The sequence below is a fragment of the Dipteris shenzhenensis genome, chromosome 29, assembly GCF_047967505.1.
Source record: "Dipteris shenzhenensis isolate YYH24624 ecotype China chromosome 29, Dip_SZ_1.0, whole genome shotgun sequence".
Taxonomy (NCBI): domain Eukaryota; kingdom Viridiplantae; phylum Streptophyta; class Polypodiopsida; order Gleicheniales; family Dipteridaceae; genus Dipteris; species Dipteris shenzhenensis.
This window is the reverse complement of record NC_141624.1, coordinates 48,937,096-48,961,585: the sequence shown is the minus strand read 5'-3', so window position 1 is coordinate 48,961,585 and position 24,490 is coordinate 48,937,096. Positions and strand designations below refer to the sequence as shown.

General features: G+C 39.1%; 1 protein-coding gene across 4 annotated transcripts; it reads right to left on the bottom strand.

Annotated features, from left to right (window-relative positions):
* Positions 1-1,617: 1,617 nt before the first annotated feature.
* Positions 1,618-11,373, bottom strand: LOC147882957 (uncharacterized). 4 transcript variants are annotated; one of them, XM_087400363.1, is made up of 7 exons: positions 11,248-11,373; positions 9,664-9,796; positions 8,968-9,154; positions 8,266-8,882; positions 2,628-2,687; positions 2,100-2,501; positions 1,619-1,972 (listed from the first exon to the last, which is right to left on the bottom strand). In XM_087400363.1, the coding sequence occupies exons 2-7, from the start codon at positions 9,793-9,795 to the stop codon at positions 1,838-1,840; spliced, it is 1,533 nt and encodes a 510-aa protein (XP_087256489.1). In that variant the 5' UTR covers position 9,796; positions 11,248-11,373; the 3' UTR covers positions 1,619-1,837. The 4 variants fall into 4 exon arrangements, with proteins under 4 accessions (XP_087256487.1, XP_087256489.1, XP_087256488.1 ...); XM_087400362.1 differs by lacking the exon at positions 11,248-11,373 and adding an exon at positions 11,009-11,230; XM_087400365.1 differs by lacking the exon at positions 11,248-11,373 and adding an exon at positions 10,773-10,984.
* Between the last annotated feature and the right edge of the window lie 13,117 nt (positions 11,374-24,490).

The following is a 24,490-nucleotide window of genomic DNA, read 5'->3' as shown; positions in this document are numbered from 1 at the left end:
CGTTCCGGACGCGTCTGCGGTGTCAGAATCACCAAATTCTGCACAGAAAAGTGTTGCTCTTATATAAACATTGAATGTAAAGCATGTGAAAGAATATATTTATTCCTTTTCACACTGACATTTCTCACGCAAGTATCCATATTTTCTTGCTTTTGTAGAGAGAGAAAAGAGAAAATAGTGAATTTCTTACAGGGCCCCAAAATGAGCTCCCTTTTTTCCTAATGGGATAGCTAGGTTAGATTTAAAAACACGCATCATTGCATTTTGATGTGTTTGCCATGCTAGTTTTTCTTTGTTTTTGTACACCACATTGTGGCCAAGCTACACTTTAAGCCGAATCACCCAACTTCATCAATTCCCCTAGTCTCTTTTTCAAGGCTTCATCTTCTTAATTAGTATGTTGCACTTTGATTCTTAGACTAGTAGTAGAAATTTCGCAATGCAACTACTTAACTGAAAGCGAGCTCAAATTGGTGTATATCGAGTGGTTACTTGCAATGCCATTCAAGTAATGCCATAGTATTGTTTGAATTTTGTGATCCCAATCATTTTGATTTTCATTGGCATTGGCAGTTCGTTGAGGATCAATTCCTACACCTTATTGATTGCTTAAGCTTGGCTATATTCTTATTAAATTAGGAATTCCTTTTTTATGTGCACTAAATCTAGATTTGTGAAGTTACAAGTGTACCCCTTCATCACAACAAAATCTACATGACATTTTGATAAAGAAATGTTTGATAAAGAAATGTGGTCGTGCTTTTGTCTATATTCTCATGTGCTTTTAATTCAATCCATTTTGTTATGTCCTAGGTATGTAGCCACATTGAACGGACTGACAAAATCTAATCCCCATATTAGGAATGGCTCCCATGGTTGAATTTAATGGCATTTGATCTTAGAATTTAGATTTACCAAGGCTTTGGCCTAAGTCACACCTCTTGCAATGTTTGTTCACATCATTAAAGAGTGTGCCCCACCAAAGCATCTATACAAATAACACCTCCATAGGTATCTAAAGGTTTTTAGATGCCAAAAGAGGCTTCGGAGCCAACCCTAGATTTGGTAGATCATGGGAGGGATTGCTAGACTCTACCTCACCCACCATTAACCTATTCCAAAGCCACTATGGAAATTGACAAGATGCACAAAAATGGAACATATAGAAATGGTAATTCTCAAGATCCAAGATCTAATTAATGAACAAGAATCTAAGGATCAATAATAGCAAGATTTGAGCAAGTGGTTGACTTATTGGAGAAAGACATTCTCAAGTAAATCCCTCACACCCCAATGTAGCCTTCAATCCTCTTATCCACCATCTTTGCAGAGCGTTTTTGCACTAAGGCTTCTGATTAGTATAACTTTGCAAAGGTATTAAGGGAATATGAACTTTCCATTATTTGGCACTCCCCACGAAGGCCCCGCTCTCATCCTCTACATGAACATAATCATCTGTTTATGCAAAAAGTTTATCTGCAGAAAATGGACATGTTACATGTCATTTCAAAGGTTGTAAGAAGAATGCATGTAACAACTTGTTTTAACGAAGTACTAAATATCCAAAAGTGTAAATTACGACAAGAACAAATCTTTCTATAAGTTTTAACTGACCTTATGAAACTTTTTACTACCTCGCTTTAGATGCAAATAAAATACATACAAGCTCATAAATATTCAAAACTGTGCTTTGTCCGCTGATGAGCTGCTTTATATCACTCGATAGATACAAGGTCACGTCTCAAAAAGGCAATATGTACATACATACTTGCGAGGAGTTCAACTTGCAGTGGGGCCTAGGGCCAGGAAAGATATGTGATGAAGTAAGCCATTACACTCAAGTGCTCGATTGGCTGTCTCGTAAAAAATCAAAGGAACTTAAGTCATCAGAGCCTGAAGTTTTTTGAGAATCACTCCAAAATTTTCTCTTTCCAAGCCAGTCCACAGCTTCTTGGGAGTTCATCAAAGATTCCTGCATTTCAAGAAATGGCCCAACATCACATCAGGGAACAACACAGATTAGATATGCAAGTCTTAATTAATTCAACAACTACCATCCAGTTCCATTCCTTTCAGCAGTGCGAGTCCATCATACTCACAAAAAGAAGATCTGGTGGTGTATCAAGAACAATATTTTCGAGAGCAGAATCAACTTTCATCCCTACATCCTCTCCAGCATTACTGTCTAAACTGAAGCCAATTTCAGAAGCCAGTCTCTTGAAACTCTGTGCAGCTTCATCTTTGCTCTTAAACTTCAAATCTGCCTGGAGATCCTCATTGCAAAGGAGTTTCATCAGGTCAGCATCAAGAGTATCTGAGAACTGGTTAGACCCCAAAGCAGGCACATCAGATATATCGACCAGGGGTGTCTGGAGCCCAGCTTTATGTTGAGCAATAGTCAAAGCTTCACAATCACTTTGATTTTCCTTTTTCCCCAGTGAGCAGCATGTGTCCTTCTCACCGAGATCTGGGCTTCCTTGAACATATTCGAAAGCAGCTGTCTATTATGAGAACAAACAATGTCAGCTCAACCTGTTAGCAAGCACTTCCAAAACGTCTACTTGAACTCACAAGTCACAACAGACGAGTTATCTAACTCAAAGTACTGATAGGATGCATTTTCTTGCCTGTTCAGTGTAGCCACTCCTGCAAATTGTCGATGTGGTGCACTCAATAGGCACGTCACTCTGCACAACAAATCCTATGTCAAAATGCAGAGCTGTTTACTATGAATCTCTCTCTCTCACTCTCTCTAATATATATATATATATATATATAAACACAGATTGAAAACTTTAGGAGCTAAGGAGAGGACCCCACGCAGTTCTTCAAGAAACTTCATGCAAAAAAATTTTGAGGACACAAGGAAATCGTTGCTTTCACTAGAGAACTGTCATAAAATAAGAGTCAACTCCCTGAGGCAACAGAGGACAAGCTGCAGAAGAGGAGGGTTTGGGCTGTCAAGCTATGGGCATGAGAAGCCTGCCATGTCGGCAGATCTGAGTGCAAGGACAGCAACATGGGCTACTTATGTGCAGCACCCTGGAAAGCATGCTTAGCTGCTGGAAGGCCTTGCAATATGGCAGGCTATGGTAGGCCTGGGAGTTGCCTAGAACAGATTCGAAGCTATTACAGCAATAGCCGCCTGGGGTCAAACATAAGACAAGGCCAGGTCAGCCTGATTATAACTCGGTAGGCTCCGGGGTAGGCTGGGTTAAGGAAGATTGGGTCAGCCCATTATGTGCAGCCACGATTTACAGGTTGAACCACCAATCTGCCTATACAAAGGACAAAAATGAGGTTTCATCCACTCAGAACTTCTCAGAAGGCTGAAGTCCCTTCTTTAGGAAACGCGGTGTAACAAGCAAGGGAACTAATTCACTCTCTCTCTCTCTAGCCCATTATGTAAGTGCAGTTACAGAAGCGTTTATTGAAATGAAAGGCACACAAAACTCATGTGCTTGCTTCTGCGGGTGTATGTGAGGGAATGTGGGATTGCTTATTACTGTTTGCCTATAGGCTGAAATACAGTACTATAGATGAAGGGCTGTCACTTCCTGTAGGATGGAGATGGAGAGACGCAGGCTTCTGCTCTTCTCCTTCTCCCTGAGGAATGCTGGCCCTGCTGGTACTACTGGATCTGCTAGATACCTGGATGGGCGATGCTGAAGACTGGAGCTGCTGGGCTCATAAGAAATGAGGGACACTCGTCCTTTTATATGTCCTAGGGCAGATCATGTGCAGCACGGAACTGGCCTGCTTCACAGCCAACTGGCCTACTTCACAGCTGCCTGGCCTGCTAAACAACTGACTGGAACAAGACCCCACCCGACCTGCTCCTGTGAGAAGTGCAGCGGAAATGAACGGAAGAGAGAGAGAGAGAGAGAGCACGCCTCACGCGCACACACTGAGAAGGAAAGAGATGACCGGGAGAACTACAAGTGATCTTTGGAGAAAACCCCGCTACAATTGGGGGAAAACCTTGGAAACAACGGGCTGCTCGAGAGCTCGGAACACACAGCTCAACAACCAAGTGAAGGGAGCACTAGGGAGTGGATGAACTGCTCCACTACCCTGCTCCTCAGGTGCACAACAGGGCAGGCTCTGCTCCTCTGCCAGGACCTCCAAGAGATGATGATCTGCTGCTCCAGAAGATGAGAAATGAGGGGAGGGGGGAAGCACGTATATAGCCCCCATCCCCCCCCAGTCGGTCAGCCTGCTAGGGCACCGACCTGCTGCACATAGGGGGCCAACCCCACTGCTGTAAGTGGGCCAACCAGGTCTGATGGGCTGACCCACCTCTAGGGCTGCCCACAGGCCTATAAAGAGGGGCTGGCAGCAGCCCTACTGCTCCCTGACAAAGGGCCGACCAGGGCCCAGGCTGCCGCTTCCCCCATTAGGAAGGCTCCATATGACGGCTGGGCAACAGCCCTACTGCTCCCTGACAAAGGGCCGACCAGGGCCCAGGCTGCCTCTTCCCCCGTTAGGGGCTCCATATGACGGCTGGGCAACAGCCCTCTAGGGCCGACCTGCCCCTCTACATAGAGACTGCTACGCAGCTCTATAAGAGGGCTGACCCCCTCCCGCCTAATGGCCGACCAGCCAACCCAACACCTATATGAGGGACTATTGGGGCCTAGTCTCCTGCCCCAAACGCACCTGCCAACACAAGTAGATCTACCCGCACAGGGACGAGCATACCCACAACAAAAGCCCTCTCTCTACCTACGCTAGCCTCACTCATTGGGCGGGCACACCCACAAGCAAGGCCCTCTCTCTCTACCGTGACATCAGGAGATGTTGCCTCCAACAGCTCCTGCTGCGGCTGACCTGCCACATCAGCAATGCTGAACACATGCTCAGCCTTGAGCTTCATTTTCATGTCTTGTACATAGCTCCGGCTATAAGTCCTTACAGTTTGGTCTCAAGTTTGGAAGGTATTGATAAGATTTCCTCAAAATCTTGGTCTTGCAATAAAGAGCTTGGATAAGGGGAAGGGGGGCAGGGGATCTTGGCCTCTTTCTCAAGCAATATTGTACATTTCAGTCTTTGTCTTGCAAATCTATGAACTCAACAATATTCCGACATCTTAGATAAAGCAACCTTTCCCCTTCCCCTTTAAGAGAGCACTGAGACGTTACATTGGTATTAGAGCTTAGAATAGTGATTCCCAAATCTCTAATACTCTATCTCATCAACAAAAGCAAAGGTATTACTCCGAAGGACGTTGCTTCAAATGTGGAAAGCAAGGCAACAAGTTCTATTGACTGTCCTCACAAGCAAGCTGCCATAGCAAACAGCAATAAGGAGACTTCAAAGAAGACACCAAAAGCCCACAAGGTGGAGACCCTCCCACAAAAAATGAGGCTCAACCCATAGTTTGCTCAAAACTTGGGGTCACCTAAAAAAACATTCAGCCCTTTTATTGCTCGATGATGGTGCAACACATAATTTTATATTGAGTTAACACAACGCTAAAAGACAAAGGTGATTAGCCAATTAGATTCCAAGTAAGTTTTTCTTTTCCTTTTAGAGATAAATTACCTTACATCTGAAAGAAAAGCTAAACATAAGATTGAAAATGTTCCAAGGGTAGAATCTATGAATGCCTTACACGACGCTGAGTTTTACCGAAGAAGCTGAGGTGCCGGGGTAGCTGGAAGAACACCTCAAGCTGAGGCAAATTCAGCCTGTTCCTCATCTTTTATTTTACTAGAGACAGTACCTTTCAATTGTGTGCCACCTATTGAGGATTGAATAATATTTCTGATAACACAAGTATCCGAGGGCAAGAATTGATGATCTATTGGTGCTGTATTTTTAGTAAGATAGTTGGGCGAGCATGCAAGGTTCTTCCCAGGCAGCCTCAGCCAGGAGGGTTATATACATTGGGGAATGAAAGGGTTCCCCCTTTTTCTTAGAGATTACAGCAGGGTTGAGGTGGCACTTTCAACCTCAACCTTGGTTTCTTTCCAACTCATTCTGAGGTTCCTGCTCCCTATTTCAGGGGGGTTTCCTCATGCACAGCATGATGTATTTCCACTTTGAGCTTCGGGTTTTTTCGTACTTAATATAAGTCTTTTTCGGGGGGGGAGGGACTGCTAGTAAGATTGTTTTGAAATATGGCTACCATTTAATAAGAATTTGTGCTCAAGATGTGCATAAAACTGCTTTTAGAAGCAGATTTATGCAGTATAAGTTTTTGGTAATGCCACTTGGGATTACCAATGCTCCAACTACATTTGTCATGCTGATGAATGATTTACTATGCCCGTAAATTCAGAAAGTTTATAGTACATTTTATTGATTATACATTGGTTGACAAAAAGTCTTGCTATGCATAGAGAACCTTTGAGAAAAATGTTCAATACACTAGGACAAACAGCCTGATTTGAGTTGCCTCCAAGCCAGAACCCACGCAAAAATTCCAATTGCAAATTCGGTGGAAGGACAACAAAAGTTGCTGATGCGTTGTCACACATTACGCATAACATGAGTATTAGAAATCGCTCTAATGATTGAGGAGTATGTGTGATAACTCATATTATGCATAATGTGTGATATAATTTAAACTCATAATATATAATTTGAAGCTCATTCTGTAATTGAATGTGCCATTATGCATAATGTGTGACATCTTGCTGTACAATTGTGATTTTCTAGCATAAGGCTCAAGCTCTACACTTGTAGCCATACATTATGCATAATATGAGTTTCACAACTGGAGATAAGCAGTGATTCTCTATGATATGTATAATGATAAGATGGAGTGGATGAGGCCATAGTACACATATGGTATGGATGCCAAACATTTGCAAACATTTGAAAAAAAAACATACGTGTTTTTTTTTTTTGGGAAGGGGGAGTGAGCTTTTGATGATGATGATGATGACGAGGGAGAGGAAGAGTAAGAAGTTGACCATTGAGAATCTAGAGCTAGCACACTAAAGCTCGACCCTTGACTTCTGTAGCCTCATTCCTTCTTTGCAGTCTCATTTCTTTTTTGCCTAGGCCTTTATGTAAATTTAAGGCCACGTATGGTTCAGCCAGGAGCATTTTTCCATACTCATTCCATACTTCCATACCCGTCTGCGTTTTCTGTGGATGAGGCTATACAGCCGTGCTGTGCTCTCACTTTATTATCATATGTAGATAATATACTCCTGGCTACAAAGACCCCTGGATGCCGTAAGTCATTGTGCCAATCTCAAAACATTGGGACAAGAGATAAAGACATTTGAGGGAAAATCAGAGCTTCTGTCAGCACACAAATATCTGGAGTCTAACTTTGAGCATAACTCCAACTGGAATACACGTTGAGAGACAGAGGCCTTTCAGCTTCCAAATCATATTTGTGGGATCGGATGATGAGAGAACAGTTGTAACACCACACTAGTACAAGCAGTGATAATCTATGGACGTGAAGCATGGAGCCCAAGACCGGCCAAGGTTGAAGAGAGTGGAGGAAAAGCGAAAAACTTATCGTCTTTTTTAAATGCACTCTTTACCAGTAATAGTGCCAATAAAGGGGCTACTGCAACATTACATGATGGATAAAATATGAGTTAAACATAAAGAGAAAATGGCCTTCAATAGAAACAAAACTACCTCCAGATAAAATACGTGACAGATGATATGCAAGGCAGAGTCAAGTCCCATGACCTAGAAGTTGAAACTGGCCAATGAAGGAATACTAGCTCAGACAAGAGGATCTGCAAGCTATGCATAAGAGCATTTTAGAAGCTAAAGCGTGTGCATGACTTTATTGAAGCAACAATAAGGACATTAGAATGATGTTTGATATCAAGAAATTTGCAGCCTTCTACTCTCTACAATCTCTTTGAGATGTCTCCCATCGTCGAGATCTGGAAACACAGAAAAAAATCCTTGAAAAATCTTGGAGTTAGAAACATATAGTGTGAATGTTTTACTCATTTCATAATCTGTTTTAAGTGGTGCAGTTATTAGACCTGCAACTTCGCTTGTTCCATAGACCTGTTGGGTCTCCAAAGAACGTTGTTAGACTCTCTCTCTCTCCCTCCCTCTCCTTTCCCCCTCCCTCTGTCTTGGGTTTTCAGAAAGATTTGCTTGTTTCCACATAAGAAAGCTCAAGTTCTCATTATCTTTACGGACTATCTCAAGCTACCTTGGATTTTCTCGTATTTTATATTCAATTTCAAGGTTTCACATCAAGATGATCAATACTTTCAAACAGTCTTACCAAAGATTTACATGAGATCCAAAATTTAGAGAAAGTGTTCTTACCTGCTCAGAATTATGGCCTGCACTTCGAGGATTTACAGAGAGTGATGCATTAAGACGATCAACATCCTCAGATATAGTCTCCAGCAGTCCCTTGTACTGCTTAACAGCCTGTGGCTGAAGAGGAACCGGAGTTCTGGGTGTGGGAGGTGTCCCTCGTGAGTTGATGCTTGTGGTCATGACACTAGTGGTGGAGTAAGGAAATGAACAAGCAGGCTCTTCTGCAAGCTCCAACTCCATCTGTAGAGGATCTTCATCATCCCCTTTACGTGTTACTATAGATTGTCTTGGTTGAGTTTGATAAAATACCTTAGAGACAACAAGTTCCCCCTCTGTCTCCTCTTCCTGTACACCCAGGTGGTACTGATGCATTACCCAGTTTGTCTTGTCTGGTTTGGCTTTCTTCCCAAAACTTATATACAGCACCATGATCTTTTTACATCCTAGTTGCTTCCCATTCTCTATTACAGGACGGGTCTTGCCAGTCTTATGCCAACGCGTTTCACCATTAAATCTAGAATCTTCATCCATCTGAATTTTTCTACGCTTCCGTGTGCCTGTAGTGTATGCCCTTGTAGGCCTATGAAAGAAATGGATACTGCTACCATCACGCCGAATCCCTATAACAACACCATATAAGGCAGTTAAAACAATTCAACTGGCAGCATAATATCACTTTATAAAAACGAGTAATAACTATGATACCTGGCAGCTTTTCGGGATGTGTGTAGCAGATACCATCTTCCCCATCCAAGGTAGGAATGAATTCATCGATAAATGGATGGGGCCTAGTTGCAGGAAATCCTATTTTAGCTGCTAAATGTTGAAGAAGTTCCTGATCAGACGGGTCGAATTTCACACCAGCAGGGAGCCCAGGCCACTCTGGTGTCAACTGCATACGTTCATAACCATTGCAAAGAGATATTCAGTGTGTAAGGACTGAAAGGAACCACATGAAGTGCCGACTATAATCAAATTTTAGTTGAGACCATAGGGCAGCAAAAGCAAACTCTATAGCCATCCATTATGGTTTTGAAGGACGGAAAAAAAAACAGCAATCAGAGAAAAAGGTGCCTTATTTTTGGCAAAGCATAGCTGAATAGCACTTTCTGCTTCTTGGAAGATTATTGAGCAACATTAAATACTTTTCACTAGGGCTGATAAATTTCATATTAAGAAGCCAAACAAATACAAATGAGACAAGTGAGACATCAACAACTTTGTCAAGCTTGCATTTATTATGAAACGTTTAAATCTCAAATGAAGATAATATATAATCAATGCAAAGAAGCACCTTCAAATAAGGCACTACATACCAATGATAAGGCCCAAAAATGGCCAAAGCAAACATTTGAAAGTCTAGACAAACAGAAACATCCAAAAGTAAGCACGGTACTTTACTTTGCTATGATCAAAAACATAGCCACAAGAGGGGCATTCTACACTTCTTGCACTCCCACCATGCCTGCACACACCATCAGTTGGATTTTTAACTTTCCTTGCAAATGTCCGCCCATCAACGAGCCATGTCATTCTGTGTTCAATGCAAAAAGAGAAAAGAAATATTAAAAGCATGTTCAAATACTTTAATAACAAACAGGATAAGTTTTAAAAAGCACAAGGAAAGGAAAAAGTGCATGCGCCGGGCGGGGGGGGAGGGGGAGAGAGAGAGAGAGAGAGAGAGAGAGAGAGAGAGAGAGGATAATATGTTACATCTATAGATAACTAGGCATGCCCAAAAGCATCCTCTAAAAATAAAACAAACGGTGCCCATTTTTATTTTACCACACTAGTCATGGGAGACATCATGTTATCGATGTCCACTTCAGACTCAACAGGACCTATGGAATAAAAGGGTGGGCATGTATCAGACATTACAAGTTGCAGCTGTGCAGATAGCTATCAATTGCATATTTTCTCATCTGCTTGTGCACGTGACCAATAATGTGTCAGAGCCTCTACTACAATGTTCCAAGATTTCTTTCAAGAACGCTCCCTCCACGTTCGGAACTACCTAAATAGAGAGAGAGCATGTGCTATCTCCACATAGACACTATGCTAGGTGTAGACCAGCTCAAGGCAAATCGTCAACAAGGGGCTTGGCAATAATTAACCTATCGTGGACCTAATCATAGGCATGGCAACATTTGAACAAATGAAACCCCCTCATGCAGGCGAATGCGTGGTATCAATCACGCTACATGCACAAATACTAAGCCAAGTCAAAGTCGAGAACCCATGACCACCACGACATTCCCACGTTGAGATATTGGGTGGCTTTATGGTTACAATTTTCAATTGATAACCATCTGAAACTGATACAAAGTCAAAGATTTGTGTTTGTAATGAGAAGATAGTTTAAAAGCATGGTTTGGAAACAAAATTGCTGGAAAGAAGGGACCCTGCAGATGATTTTGGAATCTTGAAAGATGGTGCTCGCATTCACACTACTAGTTTTCCCACATATCAGACCTGTTCCAGATAGCAAAGCTGCGCTGGAAAGAACGGACCTTGCATTGAGAAAGCCTTCAAGCCCGTTTCTCTGGCTCCCGTCCAAAACGAAATGGACCCACAACGCTTATGCAGATTGACTTTTCAAAGTTTGACATCATTGTCCAACGAGCAGCCCCCCGCCCCCACCCCACAAGCTCGAAAACAATCGGATGTGCAGAAGGGGCGAAGGCTGGCATTAAGCAGGCGAGCGGGGAAAAGCAAAGGTTATATAAGCAGGCAAGATCAGCCCTACCTCTCGGATACCGAGGACTATCCAAAATCTGAGGCCTGGCCGTGAAAGGGAAGTTTGTGAAAGTTGAACGGATACCCAAGCCTGACATGAAAATGGGATTCCTGCGAGGAGCAGAATACTGGCAAAGGAAGAAAGGAAGGGTGTCTTGACTCTTGATGCAAAGACGGACTGAGGTCCTCGTTTTCCTGGCTTCATGCAAGCAGAGGTGTTGAAGGTTATATATAGCACTCGGCACTTACCTCCTTAAAACCCATTCATTAAAAGAGACGACGTCACACTGCCCGTTGGCCAGCCGCCGGCTTCACTTTTTATTTCAAAAACGCGCCCCCCTCTTCACGATTGCGTCTTACACACGGATTCTCACTACAAATCTAATACCCCTATCCAATCTTCAAATCATTATTATGCCCAAGGACTTTCATCCTCGCATTAATGGGTCGACGCTGTTCCATTGGGGTGGATGAGCGCAGCACCCTTTACACAGCTGAGTTTTAACCGAAGCTTGGGCACACGTTGGGCGCCTTTCAGGCACCTTTTGGCGGTGTATACTCATCCTTGGTACTCAAGGTTCCTTCCTTGTGATGTCAATGCTTTTTTGGAGACCAATCAATTAAGAAAATCGCTGCCAATCTTATCTTGACAGGAAAGAGATAGTCTTGACCATAGTCTCAGAGCTACATTGAATTCGAAGCAACACTGGCATCACCCACTCATCATCAATAACCCATACCCCAACACCATACTTGAAGGCACATCCCCACCTCCATCTCTACTTTGGATGTCTATGACCATAGCAGTTACTCAACAATTGTCTCACACCATAGTTTGCTAAAAGTAATCCAAAATATTCCTTCTGAAACTACCCCTAATGGCTCTCACCTAATTCATCCATTAGCTTGCTCATTTATACTTTGGCCCTTAATCTCAACAAGGTATTTCATACACATAAGTTGACATAAGGAGAAAAGACCTTTACTTTTCAATGGAGGAATTCTTGCATTTGTAGGCAAAAAGGTGGAGATAGCCCAATTACGCTAAGGTCATATATTACTCTCATTGGGTCTTTCCACTAGACTACATGAACATGACTCTCACCCAACTCCTCCATTAATCTGCTCATCTTTACTTTCCAATCTACTTATTCTAAAAGTACTTACTCTCAACAAAGTATTCCATGCAGATAACATAACCTAAGAAGAAAGGCAATTGAAAAGGCCTTTATTTTTTTATAAAGATATTCAATTGATTTCCTTTTTTTTCTCTTTTTCTATTTTTTTTTCACACTCACCACCCATTCACACACCAAATGGTCCACTACTAAGGGCACATCCACTCAGGACCTACGCTGCAAGACAGCAAGGAGTCATCCATTGGGTTCGAACGAGGGTACCCACTTTAGCAAAACTCAGCCAAATGTAGCAAGTTATCCTAACTCGTCCGCGTGTCAAAAAGGAAATGTCTGGGATACTCTTCCAACCATCTATTTACCCCCTCCATTTGGCAAGATGATTAATTGCACTAGGAGTGAGAAGCATGCATATAGATCTGAACAATTCTTGCCAGCAAAAACGTCCCACGACTTTGGCATAACAATCACTTACAATCTCTTGTGTCAGTCCATGCAATTTGATTCCATAAATTGGGAAGCAATCATGGAGGCTGCATATTGGGTTTTGGTGGGTATAGAATGAGAATCCTTAGTAATCCTATCACCCACAACATAAATGTTATTCCGGCCTCTAGTAGCCGTAGGAAACCTTGTAATAAAATCCATGAAAATATGTGTCCATTTCCCCTTTAGAATGGGTAGAGGTTGGAGCATACTAGCTAGTAGGCTAAGGTCCAATTGTATGTTCTTCTGGCAAGGCTTCCATCTTTGCACATAATTGTACACATCTTTTCAAATAGAAACTTTGCTTCACTCTTTTATATGTCTTGAACAACCCTATATGAACATTTTACAGGTCCTAAAATAGAATTATAGCTGCTAGATCTACAAGATATTCCTCTTGAATTCCATAGATCCCATCTTTATAATTTTTTCTTATAGAAGATAAACTGCATGACCACATCCTAGAGAGTAAATCAACCACTATATTCTCATTCCTCAATTTGTATTCAATGTCAAAATCTAGTTGTGCACAATGGAAAGCCACCTTCTCTACTTAGGAGATTAATTGGATTGAGATAGAAATCTAAGTGTTCTATGATCAGTCCCATATATGTAGTGATGCATCTCTTAGTCGTATACTTGGTATCTCAGCTTCTCATCATCTAACTTACGACTTTCATAGGATATTACACTATGTCCCTATTTTAACATAGCCCCAATGCCTCTACCACTAGCATCAGCTTTAATAGTAAATGGCTAAGAGAAGTCTAGACATACAAGGATATGAGTCAAGGCCTCCTTTATGTCTTGAACACTCTTGTCTACAATTTTTGTCTAAGCTCAAGGCCTCCTTTTTAAGGTGGTCAGTAAGAGCTTCTACAATTTTTGCTCACAAAGTCTTATTCTCTCTGAAGCTGAAAAGACAAAACTTGTTTTGCCTATAATATTTATAGTGTTTTCAACCTACATCTCATGTGCTTGATGAAACTCCTATAGAAAGAGGTAGGCCTAAGGAAACACCTCAATTAAGTGGTATTTTTAGGGCGTGGCCATTCGCTTACACACTTGACCTTATTGGGTCCACTGTAGTCCCACTGCTACTGAAAACATGGTGAAGGTACCCCATCTCATTTGCCATGAATGTACATTTTCTTGCTTTGGCCAAGAGAGGGAAAAGAGTAGGTCAATCCTTAGTACTTCTAAAACTTGCTTTACATGCACCAAAGTGCTCCTCTTTGGATTTTCTTTATATATCATCAAAGAAGACCAAAATAGATTTATAGAGGTAGGGCTATAGGATCTTATTCATGAGTGCTAAAAATGTTGTTGGAGAATTAGTGAGGTCAAATGCCATCACCTTGGACTAATATAAACCTCGTTCCACTATGAAGGCTATTTTTGGCTCATCCTCTTCTTTCATCCGTATTTGATGGTAGCATGTTTTTAAATCAATCTTTATAAATAACTTGGCACCCTTCAATTCATCAAATAAGGTGTCAATCCTTGGTATATGAAATTTGTTCTATATAATTATTCTATTTGGATCCCTATAATCAATGCACATCCTATGAAACTATCCTTCTCTTTACCACCAATAGGATGGGGGAAGCAAAAGGAGATTGACTATGAGTAATAAATTCTCTATCCAAGAGCTCTTTGATTTGTCTTGCCACATCTTCTCTCTTGGACCTTGAAAGCCTATAGGGTGCCTTATGAGTTGGTTTTATCCTATATCAAGAGAATTGAGTGTTTAATATTCTTCTTGGGACGTAGGTGATGAGGAAGATCAACAAAAACTTTTACAAATTGTTACTTTAACTCCTACATATCCCTGTCCTCCACAAATAGTCCATTTATATCTTTTGGTTTAGCTAAATTTATGGCATAGAATCCACAAACTTGACTTTGTATACACTCTGATGCTCCACAGTCCACTTTTCTCCACATAGACAACACATATTCTTTTCCTTTCCTTGCATCAATGAAGGCCTGAGATAATTGCTTAGCCATCTTCTCATTTGTATCACTCAAGTCATCCTTGGAGGGAGACTTGAATGATACCTTTGTATCCTCAGCCTTATAGGTCTTTGCATGGCCCATATTACTACCAAAAATAGTAGGATAGCTAGGAATAGAAGACCTTGTAGAAGGTATAGGTGGCTTATTATTATCAGTATGGCTGACTTTGGTTGAAAGCTTGTGCCAAAATGGCCAATTCCTAGATTCTTCTCCTTCAAATTGTACTTGGTGGGCTCATACATTTTATCTAGCTACATAGCCTCCTCAAGAGTGCTTGGTTTTTGTGCTACAACATCTGAGGCAATACTAGGAAGTAGTCCATGGATAAATTTGAGCATTCTACTTCTATCATCAATGCCATGGATGAATAAAGCTAATTTCTACCTTTTTTATATAATTCTTGATTGTTTCTTGCTGAGATAAGTCATACCATCTACAAATATATTGATCTCGGGCTAGAGGCGATATGAAAGTCTTACACCATCTTGTTGTAGATGCATCTAGCAAAGTCTTCAAGATCTTCAAGATCAAGCACATCAAACCTTATTTTCCCTTCATCCGTTTTTTGGTATAATAAAAAGTAATATTTCGATTTGCTTGACCATTCCTCCAACTCACTGGATTTGCTTGAGCATTCCTCCAACTCATTGGGTGAATTGGATTCCCCTTTTAATTTGGAAAGGATAATTTTATCTTTGATATCACCGTCCTGGTGTAACCCCCCCTTAGAATATACGGGTATCATAACTTGAAAATATTGTTAAAATGTGAGGACTGATCTAAGATTAGAAGGTAGCCCATTTTACTCGTCAAAATCTCTAACATCAAACTTGAATTTTAGGACTGGTACTTTTTAAAACTGCTCCATGTAAAAGTATCTTTTGCTTTATTAGCTTTTTCTCCATGCATATGGTGAGCCCTCCTAGCAAATTCCATAAGTCTCTCAGGATTAGTCACATGCTCAAGTTCATCATCTAAAGCAGGGGTTGTCTCAAGGGTCTTTTCCCTCCATGAATCTAGCTTCCCTTAAGATGATAAAAGCCCTTGTTCGTAGTTGCAGATAGATTTTCAGCCTTCGATCCATTGTTCATTTTTTGAGCTTGATTTCATTAGTCAATTTCTTAAATTCTTGAAGCATATGGCCCAAACAACTTTGAATTAAGTACTCCTAACTTGATTGAATCTTATCTTAATGGATAGCTTCTATACAAACTTGATTGTTACCCTTAGGTTCTTTACTTTGAAGTGAAGCTTCAGCCTACTCTCTTGCTACTAATCCCAATCCCAACATTGCAATGCCACCATCTCAACTTCAATATTCAATTTCTTTACCCTCCATTCTAGGGTCTGAATCACTTAATACTTGCCTTCTAGGCTAGTTTCTAGACTTCTTTATAGGCATTAGGAATACAGAAAACTCACTATTCTAATTCAAAATTCCAATATTTCCCTAATCTTAGAACATATACTAGATTTAAAGGAGAGTAAGTAAAGGATAGAATATAGAAATTTCAAAAGTGGCGAAAATCAATTGGAATTTAGAGAAATTATTACTTGTGCTTGGCAAAAAGATGTTTTGCTCCAAAATTTTGGGCAAATCGACGCTGATTGCAATGTCAATTGGTATAGCCCTTAAGGATGCTATTGCAACTTAATAGATCTTATTAGAATAGAACTTAGGGCAATCTTCATGGAATCGCAACACATTTGACATTTTGGTTTCCAACATTCAAGCACCAAACATAGGTCCAATTCCCTAAAATTTTGCAGCAATCACTTAGGCTTTGATCTAGTAGATCATTCCGATCACAATGATGCAAAAGAGTTTCCAATTTGATAACAATGAAAATTTGACCTATTTGCAGGTTGATACGTGGCATCTAGAGATTGGAACATCTTTTTGAGTGGCAAAAATTTGCATAAAGGTGTGCCATAGGCCCATAAATACATGCTTCAAATTTTAGATGAAATGGACATGATTTTTCCACAATTCCCCATGATTTTTAAGCTTTGATACCATGAAATAGAAACAACCCTAACTTTGGCTATCTCTAACTATTTCAAACTAGACCTACTCCAACATTAGAGCAGAAATAACTAGACAAGGAGGGAGTTCTACCCTAGCAAGAGGCCTAGGCTAGAGCAACAGCTTCATTCATTTGTTTAGAGTTGCAATGCTAAAGTAAATAGAGAGTACCTCTTCAAAATTGAGGGAATGTAACTCATGGGCTAGAACTACCATATAGACTTGTGATGGTTTGTTAAGGAGTTGATTCCTTATTGAATTGTAGCTTGATCAATGAGCTCTACTATACAAACCTAGTTTGGTTCATAAAATGATGATAGATGATAGTACCTTACAAATGAGGCAGCCATGCCTTTTATAGAATTAAGGTAGGTTGTTTTATAGCTATGTATGTCAGATAATATCCAAACCTACCATCTGGCAACTCCTATAGCCTAGATTACATGGCACTAACTATATAGCCAATTAACTAGCCAACTAGCCTAGCCCCTTTGGTAATCACTCACCTGTTTATCCCTCCTCTTGCCTTTGCACACCTCCCCTCCTCAAATTTCCACAAATTTATAAAAAAATTAATTCTTTTTTATTAGGGGGCTTATTTAATGGAGGGGCTTATTTACTCCATTAGTTTGCTCATTTATACTTCTCATCTACCTATTTTAAAGGCCCTTTGTGCCAAAATTTTATTCCATACATATAACTTGATGTAAGGAGAGAGTTAATTGAAAAGCAATTGTTTTTTCACTACAAGACATGTCAATGAACAAGATAGATAATTTGTTAATAGTAAAGCATGAACACATATTAAGTAAAACAATTTTGAAAAACAAAACCATTAAGGATTGCAAATAATGTGATCTATAGTTGATAATATCATATCCTTGTAACTTTAAGAATGTACAAGTATTGTATAAATTAATCTTATCATAATTTCCTATTCTCACAATTAGTTTTAAGATTTAAAGAGATGTTAACTATTAATCATATTTTATAAGCATGTACATAGCCCAACAATTATATTGTCAATTTATTTGTATACAAATGCACATTAATTCGAATTTACTAAATAAATCTTTTGAATTAGCACAAATACTAACTGTAGTAAGCATAACAAGTTAGTATTTAGCTAGGTATACTCATGGAGGAGCAACTTACCTTTGGTGTATTATCATGCTAATTGGTGCTATTAAGTCTAGTCTATTTCTATTAATTGAAAGTACAGCCAGTTCAAATCTATTTATTTTGTCATAAGTAAAAGTTTTGGATCTTCTCTAACAAACAAAAAGTCTAAAATGCAATATACAAGGAAATTTGAAAAGTGGATCTTTTCTAACAAACAAAAAGTCTAAAATGCAATAAAGAATGAAATTTGAAAAGGACTTAACAATAGAAATATGAATGAGAAAAGTCTTAAACTTTATTTAGAATCAACATTAATAGTAGTGACTTCCATGAAATCCACACGTGAAATACAAAAGGGTAACCATGGGTTTTTTCTACTTTGATGATGTCAAAGAATAACAATGGTTATCTAACTTTTCCCTATTTGAAGTAGCGGTTCTTTTATATGATTTAAACATGAAGGGTGAATATGTGATTTTCTACAAAATGCACACAAACTTGCAAAAACATGTGTTTTTTGCCATTGTTTAAGGATATCTTTTGGAATTTGCAAATGGAAACCCATGTAACATTCCTATTTCAATTTTAATTATGGTAGCAAAAAGTTAAAGATATGCAAGTCGAATCTTGAAGATAGAACTAATATAAGAACACTTGTCATGTATTTGAATAAAACTTTTATTGAAACATATCAACATGATAAAAATGATTAAGTAATTGAGAAATGAAAAATCACAATTCTATCCTTCGAAATTATATAAAGGACAAGTACAAAGATATTCTCAAGGAATGTCTACAACAATAGGGGGGCTATGAGAGAAAAAAATCCATTAGCATGAGATGGGGGGAAAGGGTCTTTGGGGTGGGGGGAAGGATATAGTCCCTCCCTCTAGAAAGTTCTACCCTCTCTATATCCTCACCTTGCTCTCGCTCTGTTGCCACGTCTCTCTCTCTCTCTCTCTCTCTCTCTCTCTCTCTCTCTCTCTCTCTCTTCGTATCTCTGTGGCCTTTTCCTCACCGGCATGCTCCTGTCTGATACCTTTGCCTTACTCTCCATATCACTCATATCTATGATCCGCTACTCCACATGTCTGTGCTCATGCGCTATGATCTGCGACTCCGCATGTCTGTCCATGTGTGTTCCCTCCGCAGGTGGTGTCAAATCTTTGAAGTTTTGTTAATCTAATGCAGTTTTTGAATGACACACTAATGAAACACAAAATTACAAACCTCATGGAACAAATCCCATGAAAATTAGATGCACCCATCCGGAGATCAATAATTTTTTAATTTAGGAGACCCAATATAAAACGTTTGAAACTAAATAAATTAAAAAATGGTAATCAGTGATTTACTATAATATGGTCCAATGTAATACGATTGCAAATCATGAAATTGCCAAAGGATGTAGATAATCACCTTGGCATTCAAAAGAAAATAATTATCATGATCTTTGTAACCATCCATAAAGACAAGACATGACTAGCAACACACTCTTGAATGTTGAAAAACTTTTAATGTTCAAAAAATTGGGAACTTAAATAGGCAAATGAAGCTAGCCAACAGATCTCTAGACCAACAAGAGCACCAATACATTATCCTTGTACTAGTGGCCCTTAAAGACACAAATCTTACAGTCTCTTTCATTCAGCCCTAAAGATACACTTGCAAAGGTTGTCATGTGAGTGCCATACCAAATGGTCGCACATACATGATAGTCTTAAAGAGATTTTTAACCCTTTTTCAATGGTTCTTGTTTCATCTTAATTTGATTTTGAATGCTTAAGTTATGAGCAAAATTGTCCCAATTATGTAGATTGAGAGGCCATGTGAATGTGAGTGTGCTCAGTAAGAACCCCCAACCTCCCACCCTCACACTCCTCTTTTATTCCCTCATGCTTGATTCCATACATGAGCCAACATGAGCAAGAGATGAGAGCAAGTTTGTAAAATAGAAAGGTTTATCATGCGAAGAGAGTTTCCCAAGTGCAGGATCACAACCTAGAGTGACCCATCTCACTCCCTAGCACATTCAAAATCCACTTTATCTAAAACGAATTTCGAATAGGAAATCATATTTATAAGAAATCAATCCATTACTATTAACTACAAATGTAGAGGGCTAAATGCTTAACACATTCCTCGGCTGAGAGCACACACAACACCTAGCCTAGGCCTACTAGAGCAAGACTCGTACCAGTAACCTTAAACAAGTGGCTAGTTACTCTAGCCCATCTACTAAGCTAGCACCATGATGTGTCACCTTACATCTAGAGTTGAGATTAATAGAGTTGGGCAATGTCCCATTAGGGATATTTTCTTGTGAGATCATCCTCCTCTTTGTGAGCGCAAGCCTGCACCCACATTTGTGAGTCACTGTGTATAAAATCAACATCATTATTGGGGCCAACACAATGTTCATTGTATCAAAGGTCTATGCCAACACGAGAGAGAGAGAGAGAGAGAGAGAGAGAGAGAGAGAGAGAGAGAGAGAGAGAGAGATGATGATGATGATGTTGGTGATGATGGTGGTTGTTCTAACATCCATGAAGGTCAAATATGAACTATGGGATCATAACGAGAGCTAATATATCTATGATAGGTCATATGACTAGTTATACAAATGGTGGAAAACATGCTTCATATCTAGTGATCCAACAAATGATGTCATGTATTTGTAACCTTTGCATATTAATCTGGCCACTCAAGCACTAACAATATGAAGGCATTGGGCTAATTTCTAATGATGCAAACATGATTTTATACAATTACCTATTGATTTTGTCCCTATACATCCTAGGACCATAAGAACCCATACGAGACTTGCAATCCCATATGAGACAGAGATCCCTAATCAATCCACATGGGACATCATGATTTCTTGTACATTTACAAAATCTCATGGCACTATATATGGGACTTCAAGAATACTTGTGGGACCTTATGGTGTCATATGGGACACTATGGATACTATTGGGATCTCATGGATATAATGGCATGTAGCTATTAAAAAATGTCACGAGGAGGGCAATCATTTTAATAAATACTATTAGGAGAGGCAAAAAATCACAAAAGGAATCTCCATAAAGCCATGGAACAATATTTGTGCTCATACATGACCACATATATTAGGAAATCTTTTGGGGCCCTCAAAGCCCCATTACAAGGTTAAGGGAAGAGCTTGAAAGACCTGTGCAAAAGAGTTGATTAGTCTTTGATCATGCATTAAATGACTTGAAGAGTCACTTCTAGTAGTAGTGAATGTCATAAATAGACATAGAGATGCATGCTTATTGTAATGCAAATTAACTGAAATCACACTACATGGATAATGAAACAAATGACAAAAATAAAAGCAAGGCTTATATCGAGTTGGATTCTTTTATGAATGAGAGGAAATGCCAAAGCAACTTAAAGTTCTTGGGTTGTACTACTTCCTTTGCAAGTATTAACACTAAATATATGAAGCATTTTGGTGATGTTGGTCAAAGAGATTTGAATTTCACGTTCTCCTCTTCTCTCTTGTTGTGTTTCCTTGGTAAAAGTATAGTTGTGGAGCCATGTAAACAATAATATTTTATTCTAAATAAGAATGCCTAAAGAAGAAGGAATATGAGGTGGCAGATATTTCAAAATCTTCAAGGTCTCTACAGGTCCTAATTATGGCTTCGACTATTCAAGAAAATACTGATTGGTATTATGAGATCCTGAGAGGGATTTATTGGTCCCATCGGATTTGTGTGTCTCATTGTGAGTCCATATGGATTTGCATAGGTATAGGCCAAATAGGTCACAATTGGCCATAATAGTTAGATCCTTGTGGACTTGAAACTTGCATACTAGAATTAACAAAATATATTTCTCTTATTCAATTCTCAATATGTTTGCACAACCCATTTTTATTTTTGCATATGCTTGATCTAAATATCTTAGTGGGGAGTGTCTTATTCTTCTATAATGTTGCAATTATTACAACAACATTTCTATATGTTTGCACATATGTTTTCATCAACTGAAAACAATCATAAAGATAAAGAATGAAGATTACACTTGGGCTTTTTACATTGATGCTTTAAAATTCCACGCATCTACGTCGATAGCATCTTGTGAAGTTGTCCAATGCCATTCATGTTTTTCAAGTGTGTGAGGACATATTTCTTTTTCCAAGTGTGTGAGGACAAGATAATCAAAGAAACAAGTATTCCCTCAAAAAGTGCATGATGTGAATGAGTTCATGGGTACTTGAAAATGAAAAGCCATTACCCACCCTAAAGATCAATTGTCTTGGGTAGGAATAAGCATTTTATTAGCAATTTTTTCCACTCTATAGCGATGCAAATAATGATATATAATCTCTTCATTGATACAAGATTGATTGCTTTGAGAGATCAATTGCATATACTCAATACCAGTAAGACTGAGCTATGCTTTCATTTACATTGATCAGAATGTTAAAAAGGTTTTACTCATTTCCTTTGCCCAAGTTTGTAATGTATCCCATAATGGTTTTATAACTATTCAAATATTGACATGGACTCCATTGACATGGTACCTATTATAGTTCCATCGATATCATCATAGTTTGGTTTTTAGTGATGTATATTCATCACATGGATCATCATATTCATCACATGGATCATCCTCCATGTTTAGTTTATGCTATTTTGTAGGTAAGCCCGTAGCATGAGGACCTTCCATCTATACCCAATTTTAGAGATTTATGCCGCGTGTCATTTTTGGATTAGTTCTTACCACCACTTGTGATCAATAGATCAGTCCTCCATATGAGGACATTTCAACATCACTTTAGTTATGTCATAGTGCATTATCCTTGGATTTCATTTTCACCACCACTTGTGATTAATAGATTAGTTCGTAGCATGCGGAAATTTTTACATCAATTTAGTTGTACCATTATGCAATTTCTATTATCATTTTTTGTCATCGAGCAAAATGGGGAATGATAGTGTTTCAACGTATATTCATAATCATTTTACACAATCCATGATGCAATTTTGTGGGTGTTATCCATTCTTGAAATCATATGATGCTATTATTACTTCAAATATCATTCATTTTATAAGAATATGAATCTTTTCTATCCTCATGCCTTAAGATTAAGTCATCTTTGGTCATGCGGCTATTCATCTTCCTATCCAAAGACTGCTTCTATCAATTCATGAATGTAGGTAGTGAAAAGAAACAACCATAAATTTCTTACATCAAGTCGGAATATAGCAATCCAACCCCTTAAAAGAACTAGCACATACCCTTTGAACAAGCCTAAGTGGGCCGCTTTTGTCAATTGCAATTGTAGCATTGATTTTCAAAGAATCTTTGAGAGCTTTTGCAAACGAACTCAAAACTTAGCAGTCAAGTAGTTGAAATGATTAAGAAGAAAATTCTTCGAATAAATGTGTTATTAGATTGGAAAAAATCATGTCGCTTGCCTCTCAGAGAGCATAGCCAGGCTCTAATATCATTGTTACAAAAATTAAGATTAAACATGATTTCAAATTCATGATTTACCAAAACCATAGAAACCAAGAACAAGGAAACAAGTGGGGGAGAGAAGAGAAAGAGAGAGCAACATTGCATGGGGTCCAATCTGCATCCCCCAGATGGTGGCTCTTACTTCCCATCTAGAGTATTTATAATTGTAATTCCCAACAAAGCAAAGAGCCAATAATAGTACATCCAAAAGCATCCCTTGTCCATAATTAGAGGGATTGCTCAACATAGCTCCACGAGCTCAAAACAACACAAGGCTTAATATGTCCTCATCCACAATTAATAAAATAAATTAGCCCACGGCTTAATATCGATTACTTTACAATATGGCCCATGGCCTTTAGCAACCATTCGATCCTGTGATCAAATCCAACTCACCTTCACTATATCTGTTCCTTGTTATACAGCTCATCATCTGTACTCAAGCTGCCAATTGTCTAAGTTGTTACAACTAATTCTCTATGATAAAAATTGATCATATCAATTGCACAATGGCACAACTGGACTGATGCACAAAAATCTCCTCATGCTGAGGACTAATATATTAATCACACGTGGTGGTAAAAAGAAAATCCACTGATAAATGCAATATGACATAAGTAAGGTGATGTAAAATGTCCTCATGCTGATGAGTGATCTGTGGATCAAAGTGGTGGTGAGTGCCGATCCACAAATGATGCATGTGGCACAAATCCTTGAAATTAGGTATAGATGGAAGGGTCTCATGCTGAGGCCTTATTGTTACAAAATTGTATTTCCAATATTCTTGCTATGGAAATTATTTTTGTTTTAGTCAAGTGTGACTGTGGCAAAGTATTCCATAGGAGCGCATCGAACATGGTAGGGCCCTGTGCTTTACCAGGCTAGATGGTTAGTATTGTGGGTGATTTCATGTTAATACTAATGTTGCTAGTGTTACCAGTGTTATTGCAATTAGTCACAAGGTGTGTATTTTGATGTCTATATTTCAAGCGTACAAATGTGTAGTGTTTGCTTACTCCATACTTGATATAATTTTGTGGTGTTATCCAAGACTACTAGTCTATCTAAATACCATTCCTTTATGTCATTTAGTGTTCGGTAGTTCACAAGCTTCTAGTATAACTCCAACATTCTCTTTTGCAATCAAGGCTTTTAGGCCTTAGTACAATCATCTTCTTGATGAGCTTATGATAGATTCAGCCACATCTGA